At 38.7% G+C, this 23,254-nt stretch overlaps 1 protein-coding gene across 2 annotated transcripts in view; it reads left to right on the top strand.

The window, feature by feature from the left end:
• The window catches only part of TRIM24 (tripartite motif containing 24), a 41,623-nt gene extending 20,048 nt beyond the window's left edge, over window positions 1-21,575 (top strand). Inside the window, exons 6-19 of one of the 2 annotated variants that reach the window (XM_082240438.1) lie at window positions 1,633-1,747; window positions 4,659-4,805; window positions 6,472-6,589; window positions 9,488-9,768; window positions 10,237-10,401; window positions 12,068-12,247; window positions 13,552-13,687; window positions 14,413-14,473; window positions 14,882-15,050; window positions 15,424-15,716; window positions 17,342-17,477; window positions 18,527-18,601; window positions 19,994-20,143; window positions 20,839-21,575. In XM_082240438.1, the coding sequence (XP_082096564.1) occupies window positions 1,633-1,747; window positions 4,659-4,805; window positions 6,472-6,589; window positions 9,488-9,768; window positions 10,237-10,401; window positions 12,068-12,247; window positions 13,552-13,687; window positions 14,413-14,473; window positions 14,882-15,050; window positions 15,424-15,716; window positions 17,342-17,477; window positions 18,527-18,601; window positions 19,994-20,143; window positions 20,839-21,048 (2,236 nt within the window). In that variant the 3' untranslated portion in view covers window positions 21,049-21,575. Of the gene's footprint in view, window positions 1-1,632; window positions 1,748-4,658; window positions 4,806-6,471; window positions 6,590-9,487; window positions 9,769-10,233; window positions 10,402-12,067; window positions 12,248-13,551; window positions 13,688-14,412; window positions 14,474-14,881; window positions 15,051-15,423; window positions 15,717-17,341; window positions 17,478-18,526; window positions 18,602-19,993; window positions 20,144-20,838 lie in introns of both variants that reach the window. The other variant, XM_082240437.1, reaches the window with a different exon arrangement.
• The last annotated feature ends 1,679 nt before the right edge of the window (window positions 21,576-23,254 follow it).

The raw sequence follows: 23,254 nt of genomic DNA, 5'->3' as shown, positions 1-23,254 counted from the left end.
AGCTTGCACTACCCTCTATTTGATGGACAGCCCTGTAGGTATTTGAAGATGGCTATCATATCTCCTCTCAATCTCCTCTTTACCCAGCTAAACATACCCAATTCCCTCAACCATTCCTCATAAATCTTGGTTTCCAGACTCTTTATCATCTTGCTTGCCCTCTCTGCACACATTCCAACTTGCCAATATCCTTCTTAAATTGTGGTGCCCAGAAGTGGACACAGTATTCCAGGTGTGGTCCAACCACGGCAGGACACTGAACTTCTGTTGATGCAGCCTAGAATATAACATTGCTTTTTTGTGCTGCCACATCACTGCTGACTCATGTTAAGCTTGTCATCTGCTAAGACCCCTATATCCTTTTCACATGTACTACTGGCAATCCAGGAGTCCTCCTTCTTATATTTGTGCATCTGGTTTTGCTGCCTAAGTGTAGAACTTAACATCTGTCCCTATTGAAAATAATTTTGTTAGTTTGGGCCCAGTTCTCCAATCTGCTAAGGTCACCTTGAAATCCCTATTCTGTCTTCAGCGGCATTGGCTACCCCTCCCAGTTTGGTGTCATCTGCAAATTTGATGAGCATTGCCTCAGTACCTTCATCCAAGGCACTTATAAAGGATACAAATGAGAACTCTCTGCCCTAAGGCAAGCTGTCAAAAAATGGGAGTATGACAGAGTGGGAGATGGAACAGGAAATGCAAATAATGGTGTAGTCAAAATTATATTGATAAAAACACACATTACAATATTATATTGCTTATAATTAATCATTAAAAAACAAACATTAGTCATTCAAAAAATAAAATTATATGGGAAGGGAAGGAGATTGATTTTGAGGTGTTCACTTACAAAGAGGAATAGTGGCATGTATGTTTTGAGAGAAAATCCCTGACAGAGAAGAATAAAAAGGACAGGGAAAAGAACAGTGCCTTTATTCTTTACCTTTCTGGTAGATAGTGATGTGGGTTATCCAGAAAATTTTGAATGGAAAAACTGCAGAAAATGTTCCTTTGCAAATTAATGTAATTTAAATAAGAACATTTTCTGATGGCCTAAAGGGGACTTCTTTTACTTGTTTTTAGTAAACAAGGCTAAAAACGTTGACACTATCAAGCTTGCCTAACATTGCACTTGCAGTTCACAGCTGTTCATTTCTACTAATAAAAATATGAAACAGAACATTTTCTGCGGAAAAATAAAGCACTGGAAAATTTCATTGAAAATTGTCCACTACACATCACTGCGGGTAACATAATATGTGAAAGAAGCATTTTTTTTTGGTATTTCTCTTTTATCCATAAGGCTGAGGGTCTTAATGTTCACTTTTCTTCCAATTTACCATTAAAGTTCAAGTATTCAAGAGTCATAGAATTGTTATAGTAAGGAGGGACAATTCAAAGGTTTTCCCAAAGGCTCATGAAATTGATTGGACATAATCCAGCAAATGCTAGTCGCAACAAAAATCCAGTTGAAATAAGTGGATCTTGAGTTCGTGGCTGTTTCATTCCATTTATTTCCTAGGGCTTAGTTAGGACCAAGTTTACAAGAATCCAAAGATTTCAGAATAAGTTATTTTGCACATTTCCCATGTTGAACATATTAAAGAGCATTTCTCTTTTCCACCTTTATAGGATTCATGAAGTGAATCGGAATCAAAAGCTGGTGGAACAGGACATTAAAGTTGCTATTTTCACATTGATGGTAGAAATAAACAAAAAGGGGAAAGCTCTACTCCATCAGCTTGAGGTAAATTATTCTTTGCTGAGGGGCAACATTAAGACCCCACTCTGACATTACTGCACATTTTTTTAATCACTTTGCAGTAATATGTACTGCTAAATAGAACTGAATGTATTTATCATGCTTTATTAAATGCATTTGTTATACTTTATTAAATTCTTTTCAGAAGAACAATTTGAAACATTTCAAAATTTTCTTCTTCTGCATAAGAGGGATTCCATATTGATAGACAATCCTGTAATTTTTAAAACCTCTTTTGTATGTCTTTGAATACTACCCATGCAAACACAATCACACTAGGGATGTGATTACTTTGGATAATTTATATTTACATTGAAAACAAATTGTGCAGTGTGGAGTACTCCTGCTTATTTACAAAAATATGTTTAGAGTGTGTTTAAGCATTTAGCCTTCCTACATTATAAAATACATCAGAAATCACCAAACAAATATTTATAAAAAAGTAGGGAAAACGGCAACTTTAAAGCATAACAGAGACATTTCAGTAAGTTAGCATAACACATCTTCAAACAGCTCAGCAATTTCAAAACCAACAGCAGTTAAAACAGAACAAATGAATTCAGTTTTAAAGACTTGTACAGAAAAATCCATACACAATTATGGAGAGAAATGCATAAAGCTTTGGGCGGAGTGGTCACCACCAAAAAGCCCTCTCATTCTTACCAACCTAATTGACCTTAGCAACGAGCCTGTGAGCAGTGCCTCTGAAGTACTCTTTATGTATATACAGCACGTCATGTGAGTAAGGTTGGTCATGATCTTTACCTAGTTACTCCATTTCCATCTCTGCCCCCTGTCACCTGTATTCTGTGGCCATTGAGCATGTTAGATGCTTCTGACTGTTTAGGGATTTTCTCCCCTTGTGTCCTTTGTGTAAGTGTGGGTTCATTTTGACTGCATGAGGTTTAAATAACATATTTGCAATTTTATATTTGATGTTTGGCATTGGAATGCTGGACCATTGTAACTACACTTTGGGCTAACATCTTCCCTCGGCTGCCCACATCGCTGCAGGTAAAATGCAGTGAGAGAAGCAGGATATCTTCTCTTGTGTTTGAACAAGATGTAATATCAAACAAAATGCATAACTACCGGTACTTTCTTTCCCCATGGAGGGATACTCATTTTCAAGGCCCACTACTGATCATTTCCCAGGTATAAATCAAAGGATCAAAACAGCATTTGAAGAGGCTCATTGTATTCCATTATCAGCAGAGATTATCTTGAGCTGTGTTAAGCTTTAGATTTATCTATTTTGCAGCAACATGCTTCAATTTATATACATGTATTAGCAATAGGCTTATGCAAGCATAAAGAAACATGTGTAAAATGGTCATAAGAGCTTCTTTAGGGTCGTTTTCAGTATTAGACCTCTGTATTATACCCTTGAAGCTACTAACATGAGTTTGACCAAACTGCAGTGGAAGACGGGGGTGCCTGGTGTGCTCTGGTCCATGGGTTCACGAAGAGTCAGACACGACTAACCAACAACAACAAATTATACACTAGTTCAGGAAGCCTGACATAAGTAAGGCAGGTAAATGTCTGGTTACTAAAACAGGTACAAAGATACCAAATGAAAGTAACGTATTTTTCCGTGCATAAGATGCCCCAATGTATAAGACACCCCTACTTTTTGGACCCCAAATTTAGAAAATGGGAATATGCACTATCTCTGTATAAGATTCCCCCAGATTTTTAACCATACAGTGGTACCTCGGGTTAAGAACTTAATTCGTTCTGGAGGTCCGTTCTAAACCTGAAACTGTTCTTAACCTGAGGTACCACTTTAGCTAATGGGGCCTCCCGCTGCTGCTGCTGCTGCGCCGCCGTCGGGTGATTTCTGTTCTCATCCTGAAGCAAAGTTCTTAACCCCAAGGTACTATTTCTGGGTTAGCGGAGTCTGTAACCTGAAGCGTCTGTAACCCGAGGTACCACTGTATTTTAAAGTAAAACAATCTAGTCTTATACCTGGAAAAGTATGGTACATTCTGTGGTTAAAAACAGGAAAGCAAAGAATGATTGAGAGAACAGTGTGGTTAAAAAGGTGTCTGTTTCCATGAGCTTGTGTTCAAGTAGTCACTGAAAACAGGATATAGAATTTAGAACCTTGAGCACTATTTAGAAAAACACACTTTATTGTCATTTTAAGGATGGAAATGTTATTTAACGTAAATAGGCTTCTCATATAAATTTATAGTCATACAGTAAGAGGGTATAAAAAGCAGAACTTGGTCTCTTTATTTACCACCATTTCTTGGACAGTCAAGGTAGACACTGTTTGGGCTGATCTGGGCAGGTGTGGTCTTTCATCGATAAAGAACCTTGCTTTTCTGCTTTGTTACTAAGTTCGTGAGTTTTACATTTTTGCAGTGGAAGGATGTGATTGTTTACTTGTCTATTTTCTGCTGTTAAATAAAAGCACTCTGTTGGGCATTATCTGCCTGTGTGTTAATCAAGTGTGATCTAGTATTGCCTAGATTCCGGGAGCCTACATATTGGGACAGATAGCTAGGAACTTGGGGTCTGTGCCTCTCTCTCAGCTCCTGGATTTTTCACAACCTTCTTACCACTTACAACTTCTCTTTCAGAGTGCACTCATCATTCAAATGATCACTTCTAGCACATCACTCTTCTAGCATACCACTTTGAGTCAAAGGGTAGCCAACAAAGGGTAGAAATCAAAGGGTTTGAATAGTAATAAGATGTAAAAGACAAGGCTTACTTGTGTTTGATCACTTGAAGAGATGGAGATAATAAACACACACAACTAGAGTAATGTGTTAGTGGCAGTTAACACTTTTTATGAACACAGCTGTTCCTGTATCTTCTCTGAAAAATTCAACTGTTTGAATTGGCAAAAGAACTGATGAGTGTCTGGGTTTGTCCCTTGCAGTGTCTAGCTAAAGAACACCGAATGAAGCTTGTACAGCAACAACAGGAAGTGGCAGGTCTTTCTAAGCAACTGGAACATGTCATGGACTTTTCTAAATGGGCTGTCGCCAGTGGTAGCAGCACAGCATTACTGTACAGCAAACGCCTAGTAAGTGTTGGAAGTTGGGGTGCAACTTGCTTGCAGAGAAGAGTTTGCATGGGACTAAAATAGAGTTAAGAGAGCTTCAGTTTCCTTCACTGTCTCTGTCCCTTTGATCTCAATGCTGACCTATCCTTTGATCTTGTCTGATATTTTCAGGTTGCCTTCTCTCCAATTTACGCCTCTCCAAGACACAAAGGTGGAAGCACGCCCACCTTTGTTTTCTCCAACTTAGTTTAATTGAGAATTAGAAAATCTATCCTATCCATGTTATGTATTTCTTATAATAAATGATTTGTTATTTTTCCTCAACAAGTGTCTCCACATGTGTGATTGCAGCAGGCAAACTTAGTATCTAACCAGATTCACAAGCTAGCCCCCACACTCTGTGCATAAATTTCAAGAGTAAGGATAGAGAGCTACTGGACTTTTGTCTAGGAAAGCCAGAGTCATGGCAAGTTGATTACAAAGACAATGTGCTCTTAGCAGGATATGGGAAAGCAAGGAACATAAGAACAGAGTCTGCTGAACAGTTATCTATAAACGTGCTACTGTTGTTCCTAGTTCTATGAAAGCATGATAAAAGCTAGAAAGAGCGCTTAAAAATAAACTGGGCAAGCAGGGATTAAAAATGTAATGCATCAGTTTAATAGTCATCTTTTTAGATGCATGTATTAATGAGCTGGGATTGACCAGGTGAGCATGCACCTGATGGCTAACATGGGTTTACCACTGCAAGGGATGAAGCAGTCCATTCAGCAGCGGTGTGGGGAGAGAGGAAGTCACAGTAGCATCTTTGTGGTGGCAGTGCTAAAGCTGTGTGTACACCTGTGTAGCTGCCCGCAACCCAATGCTCCCTTGATCTTGCTGCCTTCTTGCCCTTGTCTTGGCAAGTGTAGCACCTTTACATGAGAAAAACCCCTTTGTCTCAATTAAATCCACAAGTGAAAGCATTGAACCTTTGATGCAGGTCAGCAGTTTCACATTGCCCCTTTGAAGTCCCCCTTTGAAGTTGCTTTGTTTCAGCAAAGCCACATAAAGGGCAGTTGTTCAGTCCAGAAAGAAACAAGAAACTGATTATTATATATATTTTTTAAAAACCCACAATAACCAGGTTTTTTAAAAAGTGTAGCACCGTTATCCATGGAAGGAGACAGCTGCCACTTCCCCTCCATCATGCGCCACTGCTGAATCTAAGTTAAATAAATTCAGTCAAAGTATCTCCTCTCTCAGTTCTTACATCAACTCATAGCCAAAGCTTCCTGTATTAGACATTTTTGTCCTTCATTTTTATTATTAGCTGTTTATTATTACAATACTATATTATGTATTTATTTCTGTTTATTATTAGCTAGTGTAAGTTGTATCTTATCTGTCATGCTAGTGCACAGTTTTGAAAGAGTTCCTGTTGCATTGCCAGGAGTGATGCTGTGTATTTACTATTTAAATAATAGTAATTTTTTAAAAACCAATACTATTTGTGTCATGGGAATTCATGAAATGTAATATTTTTGTTAATAAAACTTTGCTAGGAGAATGTGAGAAACATGCTATATATTTTTTATCAATTTTAGGGGGGTATCATGGGGAAAAACAGCCTTTATGTGGAACACTTTCCCCAGATAGCAGCAGAAAAAGTTGAACTTTTTCATACAACATTCCTGATTTATTCTAGATTACATATCGATTAAGATACCTCCTTAGAGCAAGATGTGATGCCTTACCAGTGTCTAACACCACCACCGTGTTTCACTGTGATCCTAGCTTCTGGGCCCAAAATATCTTCAATTTAGGTATGGTACATTTCCATGTACATCTTTGTTAGTCTCTTTGTTAGAAACTGTTGATGTTACTAAACATGTTTACTCTCTGAAATAACTGTTGGCATTGATTTCTTTTAAGTGGTGTCTTAGGAATGGTTAGAGAACACATTCCCCCTCCAAACTTGATACCCTTCTTAGAATATATCTATTTCTGTTATTTTATACTTCTTCCCTCCACTTTGGGATTATGAACAAGAAAGCCTCCACTCATGATGAATTTCTACATAGAGATATCATTTATTGACAGGACATTTTGTGTTCTTTGTGTATGCTCTGAATACACACATCTGTCTTGTTGCCTGTGCAGGCAGTAGGAATCCCCAATTAGGTTTGTACTGCATGCATAAGCACATTGAAAAAATGTGCTGTCACACGACACATGTATGTATCAAGTACATTACATTTCAAAGATGGGGGTAGGGATGTTCAAGGAATCAGATGGGGTGTGTATTTCCAAAGCAAACTCACCTGATCTGCATATCCCCGATTGGAATATGGTTCTTTTTAGAATCTACACAAAAGATTATATGGCATAGTCCAAGGGCAGACTCTCGGTGTTTGTTTTTAATAGGTAGTAGCTGCCTGGAGTGGCTAGAAAGTATGTTTCCTGTTGTGCACATTGAAAATTGGGGCACACATGCTCTTAAGAACAATGGGGGCATTATGTTCTGTCCCACCCAAGGACTTTGTACAGAAAAAGAATGTGCTTGCATGGCTCTAAAGTGATTTTTGCTGTGTTCAGGGTGGAAGTCCTAGACAAGACTTCAGTGTAGTAAACCTTCAGTTTGTTGGTTAAGCAACACTAGTTCCTCCTTTTACAGATGTCACATTAAGGTGGAGCAGGGTTAATCTCTCTGCATCAGTATACAAAAATATAGGATCCAGGAATGTGCCTCAGACATGCAGATTTAGTTAACACATTTCTTCTGCTTAATAAGACCAGTTCAGCATTACAGAAAATAAAGTGAGGTTAGTCAATAACATGTAAAAACATAGTATAATGAGGTAACTTAGAAACAAAGCATTACATAAATCAGACCAATCAAATAGTTGAGGTACCTTTCTTCATTACCTGGGTGCAAGCTGTGAGTCTCGGAAAGAAAGGACTGAAGAGAATCTCAAAGGAGGGAATGTTTATATTAAATTCCCCCGTGAAGAACAAAAATTGGATACTTTTGTAAAACTGACACAGTTTGGGGTGGGGGAACTATTCTAAGTTATAACAAAATTTCAATTCCATAAGGTATTTAGGCTATACAGTGGTGCCTCGCAAGATGAAATTAATTCGTTCCGCGAGTTTTTTCGTATAGCGAATTTTTCGTCTTGCGAAGCATGGTGTCGGAAAAGTTTTGGAAAAGCTTCAAAAATCACCAAAAACCTCAAAAGAAGGCTACCACACTGCGTTCTATGAGTTGCTCCTCGAAGTCAAGTCGCAACTGTATTAACGGTGTTAAGGAAAAGGAAACAAACTTGCAAGACGTTTTCGTCTTGCGAAGCAAGCCCATAGGGAAATTCGTCTTGCGAAGCAGCTCAAAAACCGCAAAACCCTTTCATCTAGCGAGTTTTTCGTCTTGCAGGGCATTTGTCTTGCGGGGCACCACTGTATATGTGAAAGGAATAGGATAAATTCCAGATTCAAATTCCATATCTTTAACTCAAACAAGATTCTTTTAGACATGGAAAAATATGTGGTGAGCATCTCAGCATACTAAAAGTTATCAATTAGAGATTCTACTGCAACTTGCTATATCTGTGAAAACAATATTCCTGGCTAATTGGGTTCAATTAGTAATTTGTTGTTTTGCGGCACATGCAATAGAGGTTTGTCAGTTCAAGGTTTTATGGATTTACAGTAGGGAACTGCTTAAAGTTTCATTATTTTATGGCAGGGCAAAAGTTACATTGTTTTAAGATAAGGAAAAGGAAACCATAGGATTGATATGTGAGCACAGCTTGTCTCACCAGCTATGATGCTCTGTAAAATGTTCAGGACATCACAAAGATACAAAGAATGCCTTCATTCCCAGTGTAACAAGCTGAATTGTACTTCATTAGGTTGAAGGACATCTTGAGTATCAGCTATGAGGTCCAATCCATTGAGCAATGTCATCCAAGGCAGGATGTGCAGAAGTGGAATTACTTGCCACAGATCAGTAGGCCAATTATATTTTTTCTATACAAAGTCCCTAGGATGGACAGCAAATCATCTTGTCCTGCCACTTTCAGGGGCATTAATGCCAACTTTTTCAACTTGCACAGCATGTTTCTAGCACTTCCAGGCAACTATTACGTGTAAAGAGAGAGAAAATGTTTAAAGTTGGCCCTATGGTAACCTTGTAAATATTTTAATGTCTTTTTAAATGTAATTCATTCTGATTTTTTGAAAGAAAAAGATCTACACACTAAATGCTAAAGTGGGAAGGAGCAGACTTTGTTGTGATCAAATAAGAAAAGGACACAAACTGAATTTAGGCTGATCCATTAATCCCTACATGGAAGTGACATCCTTTAGGAAATTTGCCATGATGAAGTGGCCATCTGTGTCTTGGAATGAATTATAGAATTGTTGAGTTGGAAGGGACCCCGAGGGTTATGTAGTCCAACCCCCTGCATTGCTAGGTTAAGAGGATAACCGATAAGTACATACTTATCAGCTCGTAAATATCTGACCATTATCTGACTACATTTGTGTTGGTCTAGGCAGCTAAATAAAAGTGTATGTGAACAACTTAGCTCCAGAGTTAACAAAAGGGTTTTTAGTTTAGATATTTGGCAATGACACATGCCAGAAAGGTTAATGTGGCAGAGGGCATTGCCTAATGGTAGTGAGTAAATCCTTAACTTGTAAATATAATTATTTTTATCCAGGTTCTCTGGTAATTGAAGATAATGAGACCCCACCACACATGCCTAAAAGCCCTGTGATGGAACCAAACATACAGCCACAAAGTGGCTTACCTTCAAATCAACTATCCAAGTTCCCAACACAGATCAGTTTAGCTCAACTGCGACTTCAGCACATGCAGCAGCAGGTCCTCGCTCAGAGGCAGCAGGCTCAACGGAGGGCAGGTCCTGTGGGGCTCCCAAATCCTAGAATTGCAGGGCCCATGTACCAGACTCCACCACCACCACCACCACCACCTCCTCAGGTAAATTAGGGCAAGTCCAGAGTAGAAGACCCTTAGCCATTTGTATTTTGTTCAAAAGGAAAACTGAAGTCAGCAGGGCAACCTCTAAAGACAGTTAATATGAACTTTATGCATTTCACAGAATTATAGTAATACCATATTGTATGACCACCGGTATATGTTTTATCTGTCCAAGAGTTCAGTCCCCTCTGTAGATTTCCTAGATGCTTACAGACATCTTAAGGAGATCTCTTGCCATATTGCTGTGTAGCTTTCCCTGTTGTTCAAGCAGATTGTGAAACTGTTAGTTATCAGGCTACATAGCTTTATGTTGAGGGTGAATCCCACAGTACTCTAAACTGTTACTGCTCATTTTTTGTGAAAATATGAGAATGGATTTCTCTTAACTTACAGAAAACTAAGAACATTGTTTTATCTTCCCAGCAGCCAACTTAGACAACTAAGAACTTGGTTTTATCTTTCTAGCAGCCACCTCCACGTTTGGTTAACTTTCAGAATCACAGCCTCAAACCCAATGGCTCTGTTCCTCCAGCTCAGCCAATGAGGTTTCCGCAAAATCAGAATATACCACAGTCAGCTGTACGGCCCAATCCACTGCAGATGGCATTTTTGGCACAGCAAGCTATTAAACAGGTAAAATGTTTTTATTGTTGAACACCCTGCCTCCAAAAGACTTAACTGGAGAACAGTAACTTAAAAAGGAGCAACGAAGAGGTTATGACAGAACCCTAGAAAGGATATATTGACCACATGGAGTCCTGTTCTAACAGGTTTTCTAAGTATTTTGCAGACAAAATTGCTCATATCCACTCTGATCTTGACACCACTGTTGAAGAAGTTCCTATGAAGGCATCTGAAGCACCTTGTAGTCTAGTTACTTGGAATGATTTTCAGTTGTTGCAGCCTCATAAAATCATAGAATTGTAGAGTTGGAAGGGACCATGATGTAGACAAGGTTTTTGACCCTTGCCCTTCTTGGGTACTTATGTTTAGCCAAAGGGGATTGTCAAGATCAGTCCAGGAGGTGATAAATGCATCTTTGAAAGAGTGAATTATGTGAACTTCCTTCAAGCAGGAGACAGTGTTGTGACCACTCTTTAAGAAACCTTGTATTGCAATCTAGAGCGTGTGTGTGTGTTGCTTTGGGCAATCAGGACCTATTAGGGATACTGCTGGATTACTGCCTGCCTCACTCCCTGCTCCACAGTCTCTCTGCCTGAGCTAGGAAGCTGAAGAAACACACCCACACGCTAGGTTGTTGGTGTTGGAGGACATGCTGAGGCCACTCATTCTGAGGTGGCTTGGAACTTTGTGGCCTCCATGACAACTGTGGGGCTGTCCCAACATGTCATCAGACCAACACTTGTGGTTGACCACAATCTGAATCTGGTCTTCTCATCTGGGCAGGAAGAGAGTGATCTTAAGGTGGATAATATTAATGCCAGTTCCTTGTAATGGTCAAATAATTTCCTGCTGAGATTTAGACTTTTAGCAGCTTCTCCCCTCCACAAAGATGGGGGACCTATTAGAATGGCTTGCCTTTGAAGGCTGGTGGAACCAATTGGCTTCCAAAAGACTGGGAGATTTTGCTATTGATATGACTGGCACTCCTCTTGAAGCCATGGCTGATCTGTGCAACATGCAGGTTTTAGAAGTAAGTAAATAAGAGCTACTTTGCTGTCCATAACAATCTCTCTGAGTGAAAAATACTTCCAGCTGTGTCTAATGTATCTGTTTTAACTACAGAGCAGAGCAGGGAGAGATTAGGGCTCCTCAAAAAAAAGAGGTGTTACTGGAAAGGAGACACACCTTTAATAATGCTATTTAACTTTTCATGTAAAAGTAAAAACTGTAGAGAATACACATTGCAATGACACGTTGTCTTCCAACTTGCAGTTGAATAGCAGCACCCACTGTCATGGGACTATTGACCACTACTATAACGCTGTGCTAAGCACAGTTCTACAACTTTAGTCTGTCAACAAGATATATGTATCTGTTCCCCTTTTCAAAGGTTAACATAGCTGGAGAGAAGTTGGTGCCTGAGTGTAAACCACAGTTAACTAAAACCTGAGTGTTCACTGTAACTTGGCAACCAATAATTTCATTCAACTGAAAGCAGCTCGGAACATTTTTTTTCTGTTAACATCTAATTTTGCAAAATCACCTCACACCACCAAGGTACTACAGATATTATAACAAAGCGATATAAAGGCAGATTAACCCAGTGCACTGCAGTTTTATTATTGGTGTATATGATAAACTATTATTTCCTTAATACAGTTGTTGTTCTTTGTAGTGGCAAATCAACAGTGGACATGCTTCAGCTGCTCCCTCAAATGCCAGCAGTACAACATCCACTCCCTCCAGTCCTACCATTAATAGTGCTGCTGGATATGATGGGAAAACACCTGTTCCACCTATGATTGATCTGTCCTCAACAATGGGTGGCTCCTATACACTGCCTTCTCTTCCTGATGTAAGATGGATATTGCGCTATGTTTTGTATCTCGACTTCTTGAAAGCTTTATTACTTTCATGTGTTGAATTGGCAGATGGGGAATGTGACAGCTTACACAGAAAACAGTCTAGTCCACAAATCAATACTATGTCATATTCCACCAGTTTATATAGAAGTAACTGGGGCTTATGTTAGTATGATTTTGCCTGTTTGCCCTTATTTTATTTTGGTGCTAAGAGCAGAGCTAAGAGCCTATATTTTATGTGGTCTAGACTTTGTCATATGTACAAACACTCAAAAAAGAATTCTTTGGGAAATTCTGACATCAAGCCACTTTGTAGTTACTTCTTCATCTGATAGATATATTAAAGAAAAGCCCTGACATGATTGTCTTTCCTAACTCCATAAAATTGGTTCTTGCCTAGAGTTATTCCCTTAGCAGAACATGCACCCCTCTGCCAAGTTATCCGTGGGCTGTCCATACACATTCCCTCCCAGTAGAGCTTGCCTGGATGATTTGTAGGCTGAGCACTTGTAAAGGTCTGGCAGTGGTTGTGAAATCAAACAGCTGTATTCAGTGTTGAGCACTGTATGTAGCCTAGTTAAGAAGCCTATTTATAATATATATATGCAGGTCCTGATGGAGATGGATTGAGGATTAAATCTGTAAATTAAAATTTAAACCTTCTGTCCCATGTGTGTGGGAGAAATATGAGAGGAAACAGGCCATGAAGCTCTTTTTTAGCAATTAAAAAACACTTGGAGGAGGAATTAATTAGTACTGAAGGATGTGTCTTTCCTCCAATCCTAATGAACTACCCAGAAAAGACATTTTGAGATGCTAAGAGGACAGAGCTCTTAACAGGTTAAAGTATTGGTGGGGAACTTGTGGTCCCTGATCGAATTTCTTGCAGCAGATTTCCCCAAGGGAATGCATCTCTCAACAGCAAAATAGGATTTCTTTCCCCAGCTTAAAGCAAACGGTGGGGGCAAGCATCCTTTGAGCCTAATTCTCCCCAACCCAATGCTCCCAATGGCCATTCAACAGAGGCAAGATTTGCACCTACACAGCCCTTTGTGTCTTCTCATATTTTGAAGATTTTTCCCCTTAAAAAAAATTAAACCAATACTTTTCTGCATTCCTAGTTTTCCCCAGGTATGCAAACACCCTTGCTGGTCACCTTACTCTTGGAGGGAATTTTAGTTGGATTATATGTATGCTGCATTTGTTTGTTTTACCTGTTGCAGTCTTGAAATGAGTGAGTAATGAAAAGTGGTGGCATTGAGCCTCTCTGGCCTAACTATCTCTTAATTGTTTTAAGATTGACTGTGCAGGAAGCATTTCACTGGAAAGCATTGGGAGGAGAGAGGGAATTGATGAGCAAAGCCAACCCAAACCTCCTTCACGCAAAACTGTCCAGTCCCCAAATTCATCAGTGCCATCTCCAGGCCTTTCAGGTATGGCTATTATTTATTAATGAACTCCTAATATTCTGATAAAATGGATTACTGTTGGTGGGTTATTCTTTTGTCCCAAAATTGATTAATCACCAGCTCTAGATAGATTTGTATTTCCCCTAAAGGAGCAGGTATGTAGGCTGGCAGTGCCCTTGATCCAGTGCTATCACTGAAGGCCCAGGTAGCTTCAGTTTCCTAGATTAAGACTGCCTGACAAGAGTCATTCACACTCTGATAACTATTGGTGCTTAGAGTTAACACTCTTAGAAGCTGAGCAGAACACTGAATCCCTGTTGAAAGAGCACATTTCAGCCTGGATGTAATCACACTGACTCATTGAATTGAGGAAAATATGAAAGCTACATTTCTTGCAAGAAGTACGTGCTTGATAGGATAGTTCTAATTAACTAAGGTGGAGATGCAATGAATCACGCTTGCTCTTTCATCCCTCAAGCCATGAATGTGGCCTTGAGATAAAATATTTCTCATCCCTATTCAGGGATGTCCCCATGCACCTTCTTATCTGTAGCACAGGGGCTCTGGGCACTTATTTTTGCTGTTCATAATTTATTTCCCTTGATTTCTTCTGCAGTATTGGGGCGGTGGAGTGGAAATCAAAATAATGCTTAACTTAAGCTTACATCTTAAGATCATGTGATCAACTTAACGGAAGTTTTTAATTCTATATAAAATAAGTTTTTTGACAATTTTTTTTTTTAATTCAGGTGCAGTTGTCCATCCTCCAATTCGTTCACCCAGTGCCTCTAGTGTTGGAAGTCGAGGCAGGTAAGCAAAAATAATAGGCTCTGATAAAACTTGTCAGTGTGAATTATCCAATTAAGATATTTTTATCTGACAATACAGAAATCTAAGAAACTGAAGATGGGTGCTGGTTATCATATTTGTTTCTTGCATCTTGCAGATGAATGTTAGTTCCATCCCTTTTTTGTAGTTGAACTTGATGGAGAGGAATATATTTTTTTTTAATGTAACTATTCACTTAAAGCACTTGATTTTTTGTGTTGTCATGGTTGAAACACAAACTTTGAATGATCAAATGTGGAAAAAATACCACAGACTGGTTCATACAATGATGTAGCACCCTCTTCAAATTATCTAGAACATGTCACAATAGTCTTGTTTTAGTCTTGCTTGATCTTTTATCCTCTTCCCCACTACTTCTTCCTTTTACAGCTCTGGCTCTTCTAGCAGACCATCAGGTGCAGATTCAACCCAGCGAGTCCCTGTGGTCATGTTGGAGCCTATCAGAATAAAACAAGAGTCTGGTGTGCCAAGTGAACACTATGATTTCCCTGTTGTAATAGTGAAGCAAGAAACAGATGAAGAATCCCGGAAGCAAAATGTAATCAAAGTTATAAAAATAGTCTCTAAATTTGGGAGGGTAATTATTAAGTTGGCTGAGTTGTTACTGTTCTACTCAGGATTTATATTACGCTAGAATACAAAGGAAAACTTCTACGTTCTTCATGCTGATCTGGGAAATCATAGAGCACTCATGCTGTCTACTCTTTCGCACTCAAGAACTAAATGTTCAGGGGTTTTTTAAAATGCTGGAAGCTCTTTCTAAAGCCATAAATTTATCCAGTTATAGTAGTTGATGCAATTAGCTAGACCCTTACTGCAGAAGAGGCATGACTGTGTGCATTTTTATACACACGTGTATATAACAATTTTACATTCTTTTCAGGCTGCATACTTTTTCTTTTTCCCTACAGACTAGGTTTCCAGGAAATGTACTTACCTCAATGTTGTTGAATAACAATCGCAATCGCTCATCTGAAGCAACCGTCTTGAGAACAGAAGCCCCAGACAGTACAGGTGACCAACCATCCAATGGCAAGGCAGCATGGATAGGGACACCTCATGTTGGAGAAAGCAGGAAAGATGATGACCCCAATGAGGACTGGTGTGCAGTGTGTCAGAACGGAGGAGAGCTTTTGTGTTGTGATAAATGTCCTAAAGTCTTCCACCTTACTTGTCATGTTCCCACACTCAGGAATTTTCCAAGGTAAAATCAACTAGACTATAAAACATTAGCTCAGACCTTCATTCTTTTTTATATATACAGTCATTTTCTAATTTTAAAGCTAAACAGGAGCCATCAGTAGTTCAGATTGTGGATGTGTGAAATGACATATCTGTTACAGTTGTGGTGCCACAGTTTTGCATTGTGATTCCTAAAAAAGTGCTCCATTGTATTCTTGTTCGTATTTATTTAGTCTGAGGAGTGCTGTTGGTGTTCCAATACTGCATTTGTTCTTTGTTATTGTTTGTCATATTTGAAATATTTTTTGTACTACGTTATACAACTTCAGCTATTTTAATAGAAACATTATTTTGAAAATGTAAACATGAGATATATCTATCTATCTATCTTTCTATCTTATCTGTCTATTAAATTTGTATACCACCTTTCATCCGAAGATCTCAGAGCTACTTCTGGGCCCAAATAGCCTCTCCTGCAATTGCATATGCAAACACACAGAATTTGCAGTTGAAATGTGCATCTTCTTCTGATATAGTACCATTGCAAGATGATTTTACCTAGTTAAGAAGCAGGAAGGAGCACTCCTTCCTGTTTTCTAAGCTATTAAGATCCTTCAGAGGAGAAAGATGTGTTTTTCTATGGTAAATAGAGGCAAAATTATGTTCTTCAGGAGCGCTGTTGTAGGAGATAAGTTCTCTGAAAATATGCATGTACGTGTGTCTGCTTCTCTGTGCATACATATATGTGTTACCACCTGTGGCATGCTAACTGAGATAAAAATAAGTTAGTCACCCAGTTACAGAGTATAATGTATCCAAATAAGAAAGGCTGAGGGAGACATTTTGCACACTGAGAAAATGCTTTTGGAGAGAAATTTCTGTTTTCTCTAGTGGTTGTGATCTGTCCAGTGCTGCTAATTGTAGGGGTCTCTTCCGTTTTGCTGTTAATCAAGAACAGCACAATATTAAGAGCAGTGCTTAACCTTCCCCATTTACTTCCCTGTTTTTAAACCACAATATGCCTGTGATTTGTAATGCATAATAGACTTTCTATTGCTTCCTTTGACAATGGCAGCAGTTTTGGTACTTACTGGCAGCTAACATTTCATCCACACTTTTTCTAAGGAACTGATGAGAAGACAGTTTTAGCAAGGGCCACTTTGTTGAAGCCAGTGGGGAATGGCAAGCCACATTCCTTCGATCTTCAGAGAAGCCTCCCAGCAAGTTCCTGTCCCCACCAATGTAGCACTTTGCTTTTGGTGAGAAGGGAGAACAATAGATTCAAAAGAATGTTGCATAGCCGTGGCCTGCATGCTTATAATTCTGAGAAGAAGGAAGCAAGTCTAACTGAGAGGAGAGAAATAGGAGGCACCGTGAAGACAATAATTTTAATAGAGCAAGCCTCACACATCCTTCTAAGTCCCTTAAGTGTTCATATGCACCCTTAGATTTTCTTTCTGATAATGAGATGACAAATGGTTCTTGGGTGAAGAAATTCAAAAATTGCAGAAGGCAAGGCCTATCTTTTATCAGTTGACTTCATCTCAGCCTCAGTATTTTCTAAAACTCATTATAGATAGCAGATAAGAGTTTGCTTAGAAACATTCAGAACATGGATTGATGCCTGTTTGTCTTCTCTTTGTTTAGCGGAGAATGGATTTGTACATTCTGCCGCGATTTGTTCAAGCCAGAAATGGAATATGATTGTGATGGCCCAAGTCATGTGACTGAAGAAAAAAGAAAACTGGAAGGCAATATGGGATTGCCACCTATGGATCAGAGGGTGAGAGTATAGTCACTGAAATGCATTGTGCATTGTGAATACACCTTGAAAAATGCCACGGTAGTAATAAAATTATTATACCCCTGTAATTTCTTAGTAAGTAGTGAGAACTTGAGAATATGTCCTAAATACATCTTACACCTGGGTTCTGCTCTGGTCATGGCCTTTTCGATACCAGAAGTTTGTAGTATCTCACTGAACACATATTAACACTTCACTCTTGCAAACAGGAAGGTGTGGACAAATGAGACCCATGATGCTTCTTCTTGAGTTTAAACCTCACTTGAAATCAGAGCAGTTTGATCCTCAGGCAGGTTTTTACTCCTGAGTTTCCTTTACTTCGAAAGTGGTTTGAAGATCAAGTAAATGTGTGTCAGGTGTGGAGTATTTGAGTTGTCATGCCCACATTTTCTTTGTAATTTTAGGAAGCACGCTAATTAATTAGCAGAACTATTCTTTGAGGTATATATAGTAGCATGAGGAAATAGCCTCACTAAGCATGAACAGATGAGCCTGCATGTATTCAGAGGAAAAATCACAGCCCTCCTGTCCTGCTATACTATGCAGTGCTAAGATATGGTTTGACTTAATGTACCAACCCGAAACTCATATCTTACCTCCCCTAGGGACAAATCATGAGCTGTAGCCAAGTTTGTTCTTGGCTTTCCACTTGTGGTTTCTCTGTGGAAGACAAACCATGATCCTGTTTTTCAGACATAATGCTAAGTCAAACCATGGATTCAGTCTGGATAACACAGCAGCAACAGGAATAGGGGAAGAGTGAAGCCACCACAAATTTTCCTCTTGAGTTCCTGCAAACTGTGTCTGCAGTCCATTTTGTCAGTACATCTTGAAAATTATGTACTGGTGGCAAAAAAGGCCACTGAAGGAAAGGTTGACTAGGAGGGTGGGAGTGGATCTCACAATGTCTGAATTTCAGCACTGTCTTCTGTAGCCTCAGAAAAATGCAGTTTCTACTGTGTGGCTGTTCTAGGTCTTCAAGGTGGTACTCTGTGTAACTGAAATCATTTATCTTTTCTATTGTGCAGAAGTGTGAAAGATTACTACTGTACCTTTACTGCCACGAAATGAGCCTTGCTTTTCAAGATCCAGTTCCTCCCACGGTATGATGGTCATTTTATTTGCCACTAACATTCTGTGAGGATTGTGTTGGCATTCATTACTGGTCAGATATTATATTCATGCTTCAATGCAGTATATAATTTCAACAGAAAGAGACGAAATGCTGATGTAAAAGCAGCATGCCATTTGAGTCTCATATTTGAGTACAGTTGTTAACTGGCAATTTTTATTGAAGTACATTTATTAATGCAGTAGTTCAGTTTCTGATCTTCTTGCAGCTTTTTATTAGTTACTGCATGTCATTGAAGTAAATGCTACCAAGAGCCATCCATTATGTGTTTTACTATGCAGTGTGTTTAGAGATACATAACTTTGCATAAGCAGTGTAATAAAAGGGAAAAGAGAACATCCCTTTCCAAAAATGTAGGGTGGAACCTTTTCTAGACTTTATTTTTCTGCAGAAAAATTTCCATTTCCAAAGTTAATTAGTAACAATGAATGAATGCCATCTGTAAATACTGTGGGTTGTAGCTAATGCTAATCATGAGCGTAATTGCATTTACACATCATAACTTTAACCCTCCTCCCGAAAAAAGTTTCCCAAAACTATGCTCCAGAAGGTCTCCCAATCCTTCGCATCTGATTTTGAGGGCATGCCAGGAGCTTGAGGGGAATAGGAGAGGGAGACAAAATTCTGTTGCATGCACAGATGTGTGTGTGGAACTCCAGCATTTGTAACAGTCCAGTAGTAGGCGGGCTTGGCAGTTCCAAAATGTTTAGATTAGTTTACACAATAAAAATGAAACACTCCATAGACTTACTTTGAAGTTCCTATGCAATATGAACTAGAGCAGGTTGTCCTGTGTAAATAGGAGCCATTATCCATATGCTGTCATTGGCTCAGTTGCAACAGCAAATTGATCAAAAGATAAACCACCTTGTTCTGAGGCAGGTATTAGGAGTGTGCTAGGGCGATACATAGCATTGTACATCCTGTGGTGGGCCCAAAATAGAGATAATAAAAGATTGAGACCCAGCTCTCTGACATTTCTCCTGGTATAGGGGATGTGTTTGTGTTTTGCTGTGATTTTACAGAGATAGCCTGCAATGTGCTGCTAAATACAGTTTCTGTGGAAACTTATTTCCAGTTAGCTTATCTAGATTTTCATTATGACACTATCTTAAATAGCAAATTGAATCTAAGAATTTGTGTATGTTAGATGAATAATATGCCTTTTAGAGACATTGCAATAACTGCTGTTTACAGTATATATATTCCTTCCAATTATTTTCAATAAGATAGAAAGATTGCTCTCTCCATTCATAGCAGGAGTCATTTGCTTAAGATCTGCACAGTAGATGTTCACTTTCCCAGATAATGCCAAAGAAGTATGCTAATGTATTACTGAGAAGATTCATCTATTCCTTTCTAGGTGCCTGACTACTACAAAATAATTAAGAAGCCAATGGACTTGTCAACCATCAAAAATAGATTGCAACTGCATCATCCATTGTACACAAAACCAGAAGATGTTGTAGCTGATTTCAGACTGATCTTTCAAAACTGTGCTGAATTTAATGAGGTCAGAAAAGACTGTAGTGTGTGAGTGTGAGTGTGAGTGTGTGTGTGTGTGTGTGTGTGTGTGTGTGTGTGTGTGTGTGTTTCTAGGAAGCTACCATTGTTACCAGAGTCTAACTGTGGATTCTATAATAGTTTGCAGAGTCACATAGCTGGTAATTTATATGCAGAATATAATTATAGGTCCCTTTCTTTAGCAGTGCCTGGCCTGCATTGGAGTTGAGATATGATATTAGGTGACAGTTGAATCATATAAATTTCCTTACACATTGAACAGTACAGAATATTTGTATGGGGGAGAGAAATGAGGACTACTCAGCAGAAGTAATATTGTACTCTGAGATAAGGTTGTTAGATCTCTCTTCTGCTGCTGTAAGTCACTGTGTGTTAACAAACTCTCTTAGCCAAGAAGTGATAGAAAATATCAAAGCGCTAACTAAGGTGCTAACATATCGTTGCACACTAGTTTTATACTACAAATGCTACTGTCAACTGTATCACAGTCATATCATATTTTGATTTGTTAAAGTGTTGATTGAGTCCACGAATTTTAGTTTGAGTAAGATGAATTTTATTCAACTAAAATTATTAGTAGCGTTCGTGTGTTCAAGTTGATTTACTTTGGCATTTGACTTACCCATTTTTATTTATATGGGACTGCAAATATAAAACCTATGATATGTTGACTTTCCCCAACAGCCTGATTCAGAAGTGGCTGATGCTGGCATGAAACTGGAAGCTTATTTTGAGGAACTGCTGAAGAACCTTTTTCCAGAAAAAAAATTCCCTGCCCAGCCTTATTGCCATGCTGATAGAGATAGTCCCAACTCAACAGATGACTCTGATGACGACTTTGTACAGCCACGGAAAAAACGTCTCAAATGGGAAGAACGCCAGTTTGTAAAATGAACTGGATATAGGCACTGCTAAAGATTTTTTTTTTCATAAATATTTATCAACATTCATTTTTGGGAGGGCATTTTATGAGCACATTGACATCTACAATTGTGGACATTCACTGGGAGTCCTACCTTGGTACAAATTTGCCAAGAAGTGAGGCATGTAGGAGACATTAGAAAAATTCTATAAAATTTACCCTTGGTTTTTAGAATTCATTCTGCCACCACTCTAAAGTGACAACTGTTCAAATCTTTTATTTAGAAAGGATTTGTAAAAATTAAACTAAAGTTAGAAACAAATTTAATGTGTAGATTTCAGGAAAATGTGATCTTACCAGAAATTAATTTACCAATGACATGTGGCTGGCCATAATTTCAGTTCTTTGTACTGTACATAACTGTTAGCCACTGAAAAGAGAAAAGCACATGCTCATATATTGGCCTAGGATACAATGGAATTGTCGTTGCCCGCAGAGAGCTACTTGTGCTCTGAAATGTAAGGAGTGGGGAGATGAATTAAAGTACTTTGAAAATGGACTTTTGAGTGTCTTGCTGTGCTCATATGGAGATAAATTTTATACAATTGGTTGTAATTTCCTGCTGGTCAGCGTTGCATGTATTTCTAAACATTAATCTAGCAATGGAAGTATTAAGGTTGATTTTCATCTTTATAGTTTATCCTATTTTACACCTACCGAGAGAGCTAGAAGGAAACCTCCCTCTGCTGCTTTTATTAGAATGTGTGGTCTGCTGCCATAAGCTGGTTTGGAATTTTTCATTAGAAGCATACTGATTTACTCATTAAAATATACTGTGTGATGCTTTCCTGAATGATTACAAAGAGGAAGATCATGTCTTTAAATTTATCCTCACTTCAAATTTTGAGTGTGCCATCAAAATCAACATTGAAATGGGAACTTTTCATGTGAACTAATAACAAGTGTAAACTGCACTTGCAAAATATGAAATTACTTTTAAATGCCATGAGGAAATTCCATGGAATAATTTTTATTCTAGACAAAACTTGCCCCTATTCCTGATAACAGGGATGACAGCATCTGGTTTAGCTTCCACCACAATTTCCTTCATCCTTTTAACTTAATTTGGCCTAAATAAGTGAATGACCACTATTCACTTCCAGAGGTCAGGGGAGTAAACTCACCCATTTGACACTACTGGAGGTGCCAAGCTCTCAGAGGGAGCCTGCAGAGGAATTCAATGTGTGGCAGTGTGGTAAGATTCTTCCCTCCACTTCAGTTCCCCAGCTGCTAAAGAAGGATAAGCTTACAGATAAGTTAAATGGATTATTTGCATTTGTCTTCACATCGGAAGATACAGGGCAGATCCCAGTGCCTGAACTAATCTTTGCAGGAGGCGAGTCTGAGCAACAGAAGGTTGCTGGTGATACTAAATTGTTCAATGTTGTTAAAACAAAATATATTATGAAGAGCTCTTAAAAGGATCTCTCCAAGCTGAGTGAACAGGCGGTAAAATGGCAAATGCAGTTCAATGTAAACAAGTCCAAAGTAATGCATGTTGGGGCAAAAAATTATTATTTTCACATATATGTTCATGGGGTCTGAATTGGTGGTGATTAGCCAGAAACAAGACCTTGGGGGTGCAGTAGACAGTTCAATGAAGTTTTTGTCCCACTTTGAGGCAGCTGTGAAAAAGTCAAATGCCACGAGAGGATCATTAGGAAAGGAATTGAAAATTGTTGATATAATGCCATTTTACAAATCTCTTACGTGGGTACATTTGGAAGGCTGTGTACAATTCTGGTTGCCTCACCTCAAAAAGGATGTACTGCAGAGTTGGAAAAGGTTCAGAAAAGGGCAATCAAAATGATCAAAGGAATGGAAAAATTCCCTGATATAGTATGTTGGACATTTTAGTTTAAAGAAAAGGCAAGTAAGAAGTGACACAATAGAAATTTATAAAATCATGCATGGCATGGAGAAACAGGAGAAGTTTCTCTCCCTCTCTTGAAACACTGAACTCATGAATGTCCAGTGAAGCTGAAGATTGAAGACAGATAAAAGGAAGGATTCCTTCATGCTGTGCATAAACTCTGGGACTCACTTCCTACAGGAGCTACCAATATCTGCATACATAGAGCGCCAACACCTGCCTGAGGAACAGAAAAAATATTTTAATGTGTTTACGTATCTGCCATCAGTGGGCGTATACAGCATGTTCTGCCATGTCCATATAGT

Source organism: Podarcis vaucheri (genome assembly GCF_965113315.1).
Source record: "Podarcis vaucheri genome assembly, chromosome: 10".
NCBI lineage: Eukaryota > Metazoa > Chordata > Lepidosauria > Squamata > Lacertidae > Podarcis > Podarcis vaucheri.
The sequence above is the reverse complement of the archived record's forward strand: the minus strand, read 5'-3'. Positions and strand labels throughout refer to the sequence as shown.